The sequence below is a fragment of the Psammomys obesus genome, unplaced genomic scaffold, assembly GCF_907164565.1.
Source record: "Psammomys obesus unplaced genomic scaffold, mPsaObe1.curated_primary_1811, whole genome shotgun sequence".
Taxonomy (NCBI): Eukaryota; Metazoa; Chordata; class Mammalia; order Rodentia; family Muridae; genus Psammomys; species Psammomys obesus.
Window position 1 is genome coordinate 16596461 of NW_026596109.1, and position 13451 is coordinate 16609911.

Here is a 13451-nt window from a genome sequence, read left to right on the forward strand (position 1 = left end):
GCCGTCGGCCTGCCAACGTAGCGTGGACATGGCGGGCTCGGAGCTGCGGGCGGCGCTAGAGCAGAGGCTTGGCGCCCTCGCCATCCGCACGGAGGTCGTAGAGCATCCCGAGGTGAGGCTACAGCGCTGGGGTTACAGCGCGTGGGTCTTCTGCCGCAGCTGAGACCCGCGGCCGCGGCCGTAGGGCCAGTGTTTCTTGGGTCCAACCGGGGACTTGCAGGTCTTTCGGTTTGAAACTGCGGTCACCGTGAGGAAACTGGTCTTGGGATAATTGATGTGACTTACAGCGGGCCGGGTGGTTGGCAAGTTTTGTGGAGGTATTAAGCAGCAAGCCACCGCTTACGTGGCTGCCCTATAGAGAAGTGCCTATGCTGTGTCAGGTACCGGAGGCAAAGCTTGTCATTGAGGTGGTTTGGACAGTCGATACCACTGCAGCATGGCAAGAATCACCTCCCAAATAATTACGAGAAAGTATATATCGTTGGGTCTGGAGAATAGTTTTCCCGGTTAAGAACATGGACGCCTCTTGCAGATGACACGAATTTAGTTTCCAGCACCCACATCGAGCTCATAACTGCCAGTTTAAAACTGCGGCTCCAGAGTACCCTAAGCCCTCTTTTGGCCCTGCCTGCCAGTATATGCCGTAAACAAAGTACGTACCGTAATAATTCTAACATGACTTACTATACTGGAGACTTACAATGTTCATGAAAACTACCATGAGAGTTGGTAGGGCTGGAGGAACGCATTGCATAATGACAAAAACACAGGTCTTGAGAACCAATATTCTTCATATTTACAAACGTCATAAAAATTTTTTCTTTGACCTTCTTTATGTGGGGTCTTACGTCCCCCATCGATGTCCTTGTAGAGTGTAGACTGTCTGGTACTCTGGAGGTAAATATTACGGACTGTCATAAACTTTTACTGCCAAAGTTCAAGTAAGGACAGTAAGCTTCTCAGGCATCTGATGGCTTCGTTAGCATATTGGCCTAAGAAGAACTGAGGTCTTGAGGTTAGCAACTGTGATGATCTGAGGGTTTCTTCTTCTTTCCCCCTGTGTAATACAGGCTTACCTGAACTCTTGATCCTAACCTCAGCCCTGAGGGTTCCAGAGATACCACACTTACCCAGCATGCATAGGGTTCCAGCCTCAGCACCAAAAAGCCCAAGCACAAGCAATAAAACATTCATAATGAATAGATGATCTCTACCAGTTAATTCGGCGCAGAGCACACCCTGTCTTTTATCCGTCACACAAAGTATGTACGAGTGTTGATAGGTGTGCAAGTTTACTCATGTGATATTTTGCAGGTGTTTACCATCGAAGAAATGATGCCTCATATTCAGCATCTGAAAGGAGCACATAGTAAGAACTTATTTCTTAAAGACAAAAAGAAGAAAAAGTATTGGCTGGTGACAGTTCTTCATGATAGACAGATTAATTTAAACGATCTTGGCAAGCAGTTAGGAGTTGGAAGTGGAAATCTTCGGTTTGCTGATGAGAAAGCCATGCTAGAAAAACTGAAAGTTGGTCAAGGCTGTGCCACACCTTTGGCACTCTTCTGTGATGATGGAGATGTTAAGTTTGTTTTGGATTCAGCTTTTCTGGAAGGTGGCCATGAAAAAGTGTACTTTCATCCAATGACTAATGCTGCAACCATGGGTTTGAGTCCTGAAGATTTTCTTGCATTTGTGAAGGCTACAGGACATGACCCCATAATTCTAAACTTTGACTGAAGACTGATTGGGAGCTGGGCATGGTGGCATATGCCTTTAGTCTAGCACTCTAGGCAGAACAGGCTGTTCTGAGCTTTAGGCCGGCCAAGGACCACATAGTCACATCCTGTGTCAAACAAAAGCCAGTTGGACTAATGCTCATAATAAACATTTTTGACAGCTGTTTTTATTACTTGTGTCTTTGACTTGGAGACGATCATTCATCTTAAAGATTTTTCTTTTATGTGTATGGGCACTTTGCCTGCGTGTGTGTGTGTGTACCACATATGTGCCTGTGGAAGTCGGAGGACAGTAGATCTCCTGGAATTGGAGCAGCAGATGGCTGAGTGCCACCATGTGGGCACTGGGAACTGAACCTTGGTCCTCTGCAAGAACAAGGAGTTCTAACTGCCGAGCTGTCTTTCCAGACCCGGCCTTAGTCAGCTGAGAGATTCTGTCCTGTCTCCCATCCTCTATGACAGCTGTTCACTACGGTGAAGGCCTTCAGCAGTTGGGATGCCCTTTGGGATTAATGAACTTAAGCCACCACTTTTTACTGCACTTGGAATATACTCAATAGTGGCTATTTTGGGGAAATTAGGATGGTCCCCAGTGAGTTTTTTTTTTTTCTCTCTCTCTCAAGACAGGGTTTCCCTGTGTAATCCTGGTTGTCCTGAAACTTGCTCTGTAGACAGAGATCCTCCTGCCTTTGCCTCCCCCAGTGAGATGATTAAAAACACTTCCCAATGTTAGATACTTGTTTTTAAACCAGTGGGTTTTTATTAAACATTGTTTTGTTGGAACAAGGTCTCACAAAGGCCAGGTTGTCCTCAAACTAGCTGTGTATCCAAGGGTAATAACCATGACATTTTTATCTTGCCTCTACTTGCAAAATGTTGGGATTACAGGCAGTTACCGTCTCACCTGGCTTATTAAACTTAATGTAGAAAAACTAGAAGTAGAAAATGTGCCATTAAGCTATTAAATTTACATCTTAAAACTCGGCAGCAAAATACACCTTATGGCATCAGAATTTATTCAGATGAAAGAAAGGCAGCTTCTTTTTAACTTCTACCCTAATTTGCTATCCTGTTTTAGGATAACTTTTCTAATCTCTATGATGGTGAATCTTGGTTGCGAACTTGATCTGATCCAGAAACAAATACTCCTCTGGGCAGGTCTATGAGGACATTTCTAGGGAGGACTAGATGAGGAAGGAAGATGCCCACAGTGGGCACAACTTTCTGACAGCACCCTAGACAGAAAGAAGTTCCCGGGAAGAACAGTGCTGCTTCTGTGCCTTCACTGCACCTTGCTGATGAGTCCCATTGCTGCCGTTGTCATCTTCCATTGACACCTTTACACATGAACTGAAGAGCAAAGGCTCTCTAAAACTCCCAGGCCTGTTGCACCTGCCGGGTTCTCAGACTCTCCAGGTAAAACAGTCATTGTTCCACACGCAGTCGAAAGTGTTTGAGATAAAGTGTTTGTAATGTATATTTTCTTGGTTATGTCCCTACGGAAAACGCAAATACAATCTTCTTTCAGCTATGGTATCTGAAACACTAAACCTAGGAAAAATTTAGTCAGTTCTTTATTCACCGAGGATCTGACATAGGCTAGAATATAAAAATTGCTCATCATTATCTCCATACCGATCAAATGGGATGTTTCTAAAATAACTATATTTTCGTGCTGAATCTTTGAAAAATACTTTACATCTAGAAAAGAAACTGTAATCTGTACCAGCTTGTGTTGCTCAAAGGCAAAGTGAAAGTAATGACTGCCTTGTTCCAGAGGTTCCATGCTTGTTTGTTTTATCTGACCTGCACTCTATCTCTAAGAAAAACAGGCAGCATTAGGTTGCTATGCATATAAAATGAAGGAACAGAACCAGAATTTGTAGACTTTGGGAATCTTGTTGATAGCGAAAACAGGTTCCGGAACGATGTGGCAAGAGCAGCTGCCCTGAGTTTATAAGTAAAAGGTTAAATATACAACTTTGAGGTTTATTTGTTTTGCATATACATCAGTGCATCACCTGTGTCCACCACCCAGGGGACGGCACTGGATCTCTTGGACCTGGAGGAATACAAAACTGTGAGTGGGACGGTGCTGAAAATAGAACCCGGCTCCTCTGCAAGAGTAGCCAACGCTCTTCACCACTGAGCCATTACTCAGCCCCACAAATTAACTTTTGCAAAACCTATCACATTCTCAGCAGTTTTACCTCCTGAAGTTTAAGTAACCTGTGGTTAAGTGATCCAAAATTGTTAAATGGAAAATTCCAAAATGAAATAGTCCATAGGTTTTAAATTACATGCCATTTGAGAAGCAGATGTCGTCACCGAGCCCTTCTCTGCCTAGCATATCCATGTCGTATACACTACCCACCTATTAGTCACTTAGCCCTGTGGCTGCCAGCCCTGTGGCAGTATTTGCGGCACCACAGTGCTGGTGTGCATACAAGCTTTATCTCAATGTATTTCCTATATCCCTCCATTCAGCTCATCAGACTGTACTTATTTTAGCTCACAGGAAGAGTGCATATAGCATAGTAAGAAGGGCTGGGGCAACATCTAAGTGGTAGATTCCAGCCTACCATGCTTAAGGCTCTGAGTGTTGAGCCCCTTTTTAACCCTACAAAATAAGTAAGTAAGTAAGTAAGTAAATAAATAAATAAATAAATCCCCAGGGCTGGAGGTTATAGGTTAACCTCATAGGTTAAGAGCACTGTCTGCTCTTCCAGAGGTCCTGACTTCAATTCCCAGCAACCACATGATGGCTCACAACTATCTACAGTGAGATCTGGTGCCCTCTTCTGGCATGCAGGTGTACATGCAGATAGAGCATGCATACATTAAATAAATATTATATAAATCTTAAAAAAAAAATTCCCCAAGGGGTGGGGGAACCCCACACAGTATTGTAACAGTTCTGTTTTATTATTAGTTCCTATTGCTACTGTACCTAATTTATAATTTAAGCTTTCTTGTAGTAAACGTACTTAAACATATTTTAGGATTTACAGAACTGACTGCCCAAATGTCTTAATAACTAAAGTGATTTAAGATAAAGTACATAAAGTCTAAAAATAGTTCTCTAGGGCAAAGAGTGACACTTGGCTAATACACAATTTTAAAATTACTATTAACAATTTGTTAAAAAAATTACCTTTTGTTTTTATTTCTTTTTATATTAGTTAATCCAACATCTATATTTTTTAAGGGGAATAAAAAAAAAGTAACTGTAAAAGACAATTCAAACAATGGTATCTTGCCATGCATGGAATTCTGTTGATTGACATATTAGGTACCACTAAGTAAAATCGTTTTGCCATTCAAGCCTACCTAACTTAGCATTAATTTTAAAGGAAATGTTACAACATTTTATATGATTTGATTTGGTATTTAATAACAGTTGTGAGTACAATGGCAAACACTAAAAAAAAAAAAAAAAACCTAGTAGAAATGAAAAAGACAATTTAAAATCAGGTTTTGTCAAAGGATGTTAGAAGTGCAACATTATCCATTAAGCATTCCTTTTAAGGCATTTTCACTGTCCAAATAGCTTAACGTGTACATCAAATTTTATATTATAAAATGGGCTCTTTTTGTATTATTCATATTCAAGACTTAAAGAAAAAAATACATCTCAGGACAAACAGCTAAAAAGAAAGACAATTCACTTTTCTCATAAAAAGTAACTTAAAGTACAAAAGTAATTCAGAATACACAATTCCCCATTATAGTTCCAGATTTGGTACAATATGGATTTTACTTCCTGACATAAACTGTTAAGACAGTACAGGCTGTGGTACTCCATTTGTGAGGTGGCTACAGCTCTACAGTACACACAGTGATTTTTAACACGCCTTGCATGGAAGGTGCTACACATGAACTTGTCTCATTCTTTGGTAACCACCAACTCAGAAAAACTTGGACCAAAACATTTCCATAGCCAGCTAGGAGGCGTATTATTAGAGCTCTGAGCTGATGCTGTTATTCTGATTTTTTAAGTGTTTTTAGACGTTTAGGAGCTGCTTTAGGAATAGAATCTAAAGGTGGGTTTGGGTTCATTTCCATTTGGCTTAGCTTCCTACAAAGACTGCTTCTGAAGTAAAAATGAGGTGGTTATCTAGTCCTTTCTTGAAATGGTATGAGGAAGCAATGAATTTGACTGAGCATATTTTAATAGTCTTATTGTACTCCCTTGGTTTTTTTCTTTTTTCTCTTCAGGGCCAGCCTACTCCAGTTTAATAAATCACAGGCACTCAGTTGAAGTGCTGGGTGCCGGCTAACTCAGCAGGCTCTGTTTTAGGATACTGATGTCACAGAGAGGTCAGACTGTATTATCACTCACCCTCATTATGCCACCTCACACTCATTAATTGTCCTGGGATGTGTGCTAATTGTGCAAATTGGATGCTGTTAATATATTCTAACTTACCCACTTACTATATTAAGTTAAAACATAATTCTACACTTCTCAACTCAATCAAAAGTGAATTTATATAAGTCTTTACATGCAAGTGTCTCTAGACTGCCATTTTGATACTTGAACCCAAGGAGTCATGATGAAGAGATACTTCAAAGTCTAGAGAATGGATTCCTAGTATTTCTGTTGTGCAACATTGTGTTTCAGTAAAAATCCTTTGTATTTACATCTAAATAGCACCTTTCATTCAAGAGTTTCAAAGTAATTTAATTTCAGAGCATTATTTTCTGGTAGCACTGAGTTAAATAAATCCAAGTTTTCTAACTTTCAATTTCTGATCAACTGAACATTTTCTGTCTTTTTTTTTAATTGATAGTCTTTCCAAAGGTCACTATAAACACAACCTGCTAGTGGCTTATTACAGACAGAGTTGGGGAGAGAAACAAAAAGAGGAGAAGGAGGAGGAGGGAAAAGAAAAGATACTTTGTCACAGCTACTGGGTTAGTGATGATACAGTTTGTAAAACACACATTATGGAATGTGTAATTATTCAAAAAGTTCTTTAGAGCTGGTAATAAGAGCTTAAGAAGTATACTGTTAAAATAAAAATAGTATTTTTCATTTCAAAAGATATTCTGGTTTTTATGTTAAATAATGAACTTGCCTTAATGAGTAGCAATGCATTTTAGACTTTATAAGAAAATAAAACTGATATAAAATTGTTACGACTAAAAAACTGGTGTTTCTCTGGGTTAACTAAATCTATTTTTGTGCTTTTTTCAAATGTTTAAGGTAACAAACAGATACAAATATTTCAAAATTACCTATAATAGTTACCAAGTTTAATATATTATAAAGGACAAAAACAAAAATTCTTAGTAATAAATGACAACCTTAATAGTCAATGAGTTCCTGAAAAAAATGTAGATCTTAGTAGTTATTTACATTATTTTGCCATAAGAAAACTTCTTAAGCAATAATCAGCTCTCATGTTTAAAAAAAACACACACACATAACCCAATAGCAAAGGAGGAAAATGAGTTAAAAACACAATTGCTTTATCTTGTAAATGTTGCTGAAAAACCATCTCACTAAAAAAAAAAAAAAAATTCCAGAAAAATGATTTTATCTTGGATCCATTTAGAAATACCTAGTGCAGCTTATCAGGGAAAGTAGTAAGATTAATATCATACAATTTTTATAACTCTGATATCTTATTATGGAATTTTCTGCATGTCTTATGAATTGAGTTTCCTTTGCAGTGCATCAAACAATTGGCTCTAAAAACAAAACAATAACCAGCGTACCAACACATGCAGTCTGCTAATGAAAAAAGGCTCTGACATGCCCGAACAATTTTCTCTGTATCTTGATACATAGTACATTCCACAAAATACTACAGCACTTAATTGAGATTTACACAACTAAATATAAATGGGTAGCTTTTGGGTAATACTTAGCAGAAGCAGTAAGCAAACATGGATAAATTAATAAACAAATGCTGAAAGAAGTAGGCTGTTCTTAGAATACTTGACCTTAAAACACTCGGTCCTTAGTGAGAGAACGTCCTTTATTCAGTAGAGCTTAATGCACTGTACAGGGTCCTAAAACCTTCTATAGCTTTCGACAGTTGAATCCAGTAGTGCTCCTTGATTCAAGGAAGAATGAAGTTTGTATTTCTTGCCTGATCTATTCACGAAGGGATGTGTTAAAATCTCCTTAATTTTTTTTTTTTTTTACATAGTTCCTAGGTGTCTTGTTACTTCAGTAATAAAGTCTTCATACTGAGAAACTGAAGGACACTTTTCTCTCTGTATTTTGTTAAAAGACAGAAAGAAGAAAGAAAATGTAAGAACAGCTTGAAGAGAAGAGGAATGTAAGCTATGGGGAAGCTACTGTAAGGATGGCATGCACAAGTTGTTTACACGGAGAGGAGAGTGACAGGAGGGCAGAGGCAGCCTCTGAGCTTTTCTTAGTGCATTCTCACCAATTACTTTGAAGTTGTAACTGCATAAAAATTTTCAGATTGTTCACTGCTAAAATTAAATTTAAATGGAGAGAAAATACTTTTCAAAGGTTTGCTATCCAAATAGACAGGCAAAACCCCATGGCAGCCAACTAATCTTTACTAAATAAGCAGGAGAGCAAGTCAGGGGATCCAGCAAGCACAGTTTAATCTGTTAGTCTGTAGAGACAGGACGGACTCATGTAGGGTTCAAGCAGGACACTCACCACTTGGCCCACATGTGGGTCACTCAGGAGCTTTGCTGCTCCCCACACCTGCTTTTGGAGCTCCTGCTTTCTTGCACTTTGTCCACATCTGTGGGGGAAAGCAGTCTGTGTTACTTGGTCAAAAGTCCAACAAGACAGTTTATGAAGATAAACTAAAAAGCTCACTGGGGAGGACAGAGAGGAATCTGAAACTGGGGAGATTATTAATCTCACAGATATTATGTGAAGTCTATTTTTATATTTTAAAGTCACAGATCTAAGAGTCACCCTTACCCATCTTAGTGTCAGAGCCTGGTACACCTACTATACTCTTATAATGACACGTTGATGGTCATCACATAATTTTAAGCTAAAAAGTTACAAAAAAACAGTAGAATATCTACATCGTGGTGTTCTTTACTATGAACACAAGCACTGGGGCATATTTTATACCTATTTACATTCGGTTATAACTAAAGCTGCTCAAGTATCACACTAATCATATGGATGTAATTTATAGAAGACTAGGCCAGAGTTTTAAAAAGCTATCAGTCTTATTATTTATAAAATCAGGATATTGAATCTTCTAATCTTTGTGAATTACAGATCATAGAGGTATCTTGGGGCAATTAAGTGCAGCTACTTGACTCACAAGTGCTTTATTTTTAATGTTGACATAAAAAGTCTTTTGGGAAACACTGGTTCTATGTTCTAAGGCTTCATTTTCTCCACCACTGAAACTGTGACTCCACAGTATGTGATGTTTTCTGGAAGAAGTCTACACGGCAAACTTAAGACAGCCTTCAGGAAACATGGAGATGGTATTTGCCTGTCTTACCTGCACTGTCCACACATTTTTAAACACACTGGATATACCCTTACATCCATTAGAGACATAAACCATAAACATACAGTTTTTGTAAAATACGTAACTTAAAGTGAGTGTGTGTGTGTGTGTGTGTGTGTGTGTGTGTGTGTGTGTGTGTGTGTTTTTCTAAGACAGGGCTTCTCTGTGTAACCTTGGCTGTCCTGGACTTACTTTTGTAGACCAGGCTGGCCTCAAAGTCACAGAGATCTGCTTGCCTATGCCTCCCTGAGTACTGGGATTATAGGCGTGCTCCACTGCTCCTGCCTTTAACACGTATTTTGAATTAACAAAATTAATAATGTTATTAATTTTGTTAATTAGTGTAAAAAAAGTATAAACGCTAGTTTTATGATGCCCAAAACTAAGTAAAACATTTCTTCCATATAGCCCCCATCAATCTCAGCTATGTTTACCATTTAACTTTATTAGTAGGCTATGAATGAAAGGAAAACCAACAGCATAAAACTACCTGAAGTATTAAGATTGACTAGTCAAAAACGAATAGTACAAGGTAATGATGCATTCACATGAAAAGTATATTAGGTGGTACTAAATATATAAAATACCTGATTACCTGTACCAGAACAATTTTTAAGAATAGATGTAAGGAAAGAAAAGTATAGCCACCAATATAAACAGAAGGGGTCTACCCATAAAAGTAATCCTGTGTATGTTCAAGAGGAGAACCTTTTACAAAGGATACGAATTTAATTAAGCAGAGACTCCTTGAGGATTCCCCCTTTCATCAAGTACAAACAACGACAGCTCTAGGCAGTAAGTATACAACAATTTCCTATTTGTTAATACAGTCACCTCTGGTGCCTAAGTGGGCTGAGTTATTATTATTGATATTTAGGAAGAATCAAAATTACAAAAACATTCTTGAGACAAAATATCCTGTAGAAATAAGTCAGAATATCGATTTTGTTATTACCCTGAGAGATTAAAGCTGGTTTGCTTTAGAGTGACATGAACAAAATAATAATAATAATAATAATTATTATTATTATTATTATTATTTAAAGTCGTGTGAAACCTGAGTCCATGTTTATGGATATTATCTCTATCCTGCATGGATTTCCTTTTGGGGAGTGGAGAGCTAAAGACTTGGTTTTTTCTTTGTTGTTTTGGATTTTCTTGAGGCAGGGTCACACTGCATAGCCCTGGTTGGCCTGTGACACCCACCTCTGCCTCCCAGGAGTAGTGCATGCTGGGGCTAGCTAAAGGCATACACCACTACTCCAGGCAAGACTATGTTTTTAATACAACAAATTTCAGAATGAAGACTATAAACTTTTTATTTTTATGCTTGTAAGTCCTAATTTTATACTCTAGCACAATGTATTAGCTTTTAAAGAGTCTGGATTCAGGATGTACACATTCAATTTAGTAGTAAATTAATGACAGAAATTAAAATTTTCATCATTTAAAAAACTTGCCATCCTTCTGAACTAAAGTAAAAATACAAACCCCCAAGATAATGAGTACCTTGGTTTATGTCTCTTTGACTCAAATTAAAAAACTGGAAAAAAATTTTTGTTAAAGGATTTAAAAAATAATAGTCATGTTGAAGGGAAGTACTTAAGCTATTGTATTTATCAGAAAAAGAACAGCACCAAGAAAAGAATTATAATACAAATGCTCCTAGTCAGTGTGTAAGCACATTTAAATTTGATGGAAAACTCTAGGAGTAACACATTTATGAATAAACAATATTTTGAATCTGAACAATATTTTATAAATATGAGCGTTAGTTCAAATTAAGTTGAACTATTAACTTTTTTGACAAGAGAACAGGACAGATAACATGATTAAGTGACGACAACATTTCAAAAATATTTTCCTTATTAATATTATACATGTGCGACATGAAGTGCACATTCCAGAAATGAAGAAGAGGGAGAGAGAGGAGGCAGGAAGGGAACATGAACTCTTTTTAGAAGCAGCCAAACAATGACGTGGAGATGTTTTCTTGGTAACAGAACATGCAACTATTTTAACATGCTTCATGATTTATCAAAGTATCTTTATCATCTTTATCAAGTGACAAAAGATGCGAAAGAAAAACATGTACGGTTGGGGTTCTTAAAGGCATGCAAAAATGTACAATGTAATTACTCACTCATGCAGACTTTGGTGTGGTTATACATTCATGTTTATACACATGCCTTTTTATACAGTGCTGAATGCTATGTAACAACCTTAAAAATACAAGCCTAGAAAATCGTATCAACATATTATGCAGTTTTGATCAAATACAACCATATTCATACCAAACAGTCTGACTGTCTTCTGAAACCGATAATGCGATTTCTGTGTCCTCAGGGTAGAGGCATGCAGGAATGGTAAGACTGCTGCTATCTAGAGAAGACTGTGGGTTACTGTGACTGGGGCTCTGACTATCAGCAAACTGTCTGTTACCCTTCTGTGCAGCTTTACCCAAAGAGGCAGAGGTCTGGTCGGTTATTCTAGTGAGTGACTTGGGAGGTAACCCACTTATGTTACTAACCAGTTCTGTGTTCAGGGACAGAAAGGGCTGAGATGAATGAGCCACAGTAAATGACCCACGGCTATCGTTTGCGGATATTCCAAACGCATCGTTAGACATCTTAACAGTGGCAGAAGTCTGACTTAGAAGACATGGCCATCTTGGTTTTGAATTTCTAGCCTGGGCATAAGGAGACTCCCAAGTGTGCGCAGCTACATCACGGGGGGCCTGGCGGCCTCCAGCGTGCGCTGGCCCATCAGAGGACCACTGCTGTAAATGGTACTCACTAGATGCGGCAGTGGTGCTGCTGTCAGCAGGAGGTGCTGGATCGGCTGGCACAGGTACTCTACTGTCCTTGCTCAAAAAGTCGTGGATGCTTGTCCTTCGTGTCGTCCCTTCAGCAGTAGAGATCACACTGCTTGCGCGAGGTAAAGTGGCATAAGGGTTGCTGTCTTTTGATTGTCTTGACGCAGACGTTTCTTTTACCAGCTTCAGTTTTCCTTGAGTGCTTGGTGTAGGTTTCCCTGCAGAGCTAATGGAGTAGGCATCTTCAGTCTTTCGAGGACCAGTTCTCAAAAAGTCAGGTTTAGTTGTCCATTTATCATAGAAGTCCCCTGGAGTTTTTCCACTTACTGACCTGGCTAGGGCACAGCTAACTGGCTTGTCTTTCCCCAGAAAGTCAGAAGAGACAGACAAACTTTTCATTACTTCATCTAGAAGATTCTCTTGACTCGAGGACTTCAACTGTTAAGAGTAAAAAGAGTGCAGATGACTGAGCATGGCAATGTTTAGAGTCTCCTGATGAGCTCAACTACACCCTCAGAGCTGCTGTTACCTCTCAGTACGCCATGCTTTAAAACAAATTCTAAGGTTCACTCACAAGCATTTAGCTAGTGTTACTCATTTAAATCAAGGTCACCATATACAGAACTAACCTGTACTGAGGTAAGCTTGTTGCTTTCTTCCAAGAACTGTTGTAGAGTAACAACTTCACTTCCAGGGGAGCCAGCTTTAATCCTGTGATGTGCTCGACTCTCTGCTGTTTCAGACATTTTGTGCTGGAGCACAGGGCTTGACCTGGTCTGTCTTTTCAAATACTGGATTGGACTGCTACCACTGCTGGACCAAGTCTCATGATCATGAAGCAGACTGAATTCTCCACTGCTGTGGCTTTGTGGCCTGCTTTGGTTATTAACTGCACCTGCTTTTGGAGTAAATGCTGTGTTGAAACTTCAATTACAGAAACGAGACAGCACTATGCAATATTTGTTAGCAGAGTTCTAATTCCATTAGTAGCCACACCGACTTTAAGCTTCATTTAGACATGCTTAGGTAAGCTATGTTACTTGTTCCTCAGTCTGACAACTGTATACCAGATCTGCTTTTATGGTTTTATTAAACTGACAAATACTCCAAGTTCTATAAGGGCAAAATATACTTTTGTCATCAGAGTCAAATCCTAAAGAGAACTGCACAATAAACAATAATTCAGTATACCACAAGCTAAATGAATGAATAATACACATTAACAATTCAGGTTCAAATAACTGTAAAATAACTCACAATTTAGATAAAAAACAAAACAACAACAACAACAACCAAAAAAAAAGCAACCAAACAGCTTTTTTTTTTTTCTTTTTGGTTTTTTGGGAGAGGGTTTCTCTGTGTGTATCCTTATCAGTCCTGGGCTCAGTTTGTAGGCCAGGCTGGTCTCAAACTCACAGAGAT

General features: G+C 38.7%; 2 protein-coding genes across 7 annotated transcripts in view; one reads left to right on the forward strand and one right to left on the reverse strand.

Annotated features, from left to right (window-relative positions):
* Positions 1-1905, forward strand: LOC129692355 (prolyl-tRNA synthetase associated domain-containing protein 1). Its single transcript, XM_055628689.1, has 2 exons — positions 1-112; positions 1315-1905. Exons 1-2 carry the CDS (start codon positions 29-31, stop codon positions 1738-1740), a joined length of 510 nt encoding a protein of 169 aa, XP_055484664.1. The 5' UTR covers positions 1-28; the 3' UTR covers positions 1741-1905.
* A 2996-nt stretch (positions 1906-4901) lies between these two features.
* Positions 4902-13451, reverse strand: part of Ccdc88a (coiled-coil domain containing 88A) — a 127177-nt gene continuing 118627 nt past the window's right edge. For 3 of the 6 annotated variants that reach the window (XM_055628904.1, XM_055628905.1, XM_055628903.1), the window contains 4 exons: positions 12659-12927; positions 12011-12467; positions 8389-8476; positions 4902-7967 (listed from right to left, as the gene is read on the reverse strand). In XM_055628904.1, the coding sequence (XP_055484879.1) occupies positions 8412-8476; positions 12011-12467; positions 12659-12927 (791 nt within the window). In that variant the 3' untranslated portion in view covers positions 4902-7967; positions 8389-8411. Of the gene's footprint in view, positions 7968-8388; positions 8477-11018; positions 12468-12658; positions 12928-13451 lie in introns of those variants that run through there. The other 3 variants (XM_055628899.1, XM_055628902.1, XM_055628898.1) reach the window with 1 other exon arrangement.

Bases quoted from the DNA above. Each gene is read 5' to 3' on its own strand.
- LOC129692355 (XM_055628689.1), top strand. From the start codon at position 29: ATGGCGGGCTCGGAGCTGCGGGCGGCGCTAGAGCAGAGGCTTGGCGCC. The intron at 113-1,314 runs GTGAGGCTACAG...GATATTTTGCAG, and splicing joins AGGTCGTAGAGCATCCCGAG to GTGTTTACCATCGAAGAAAT.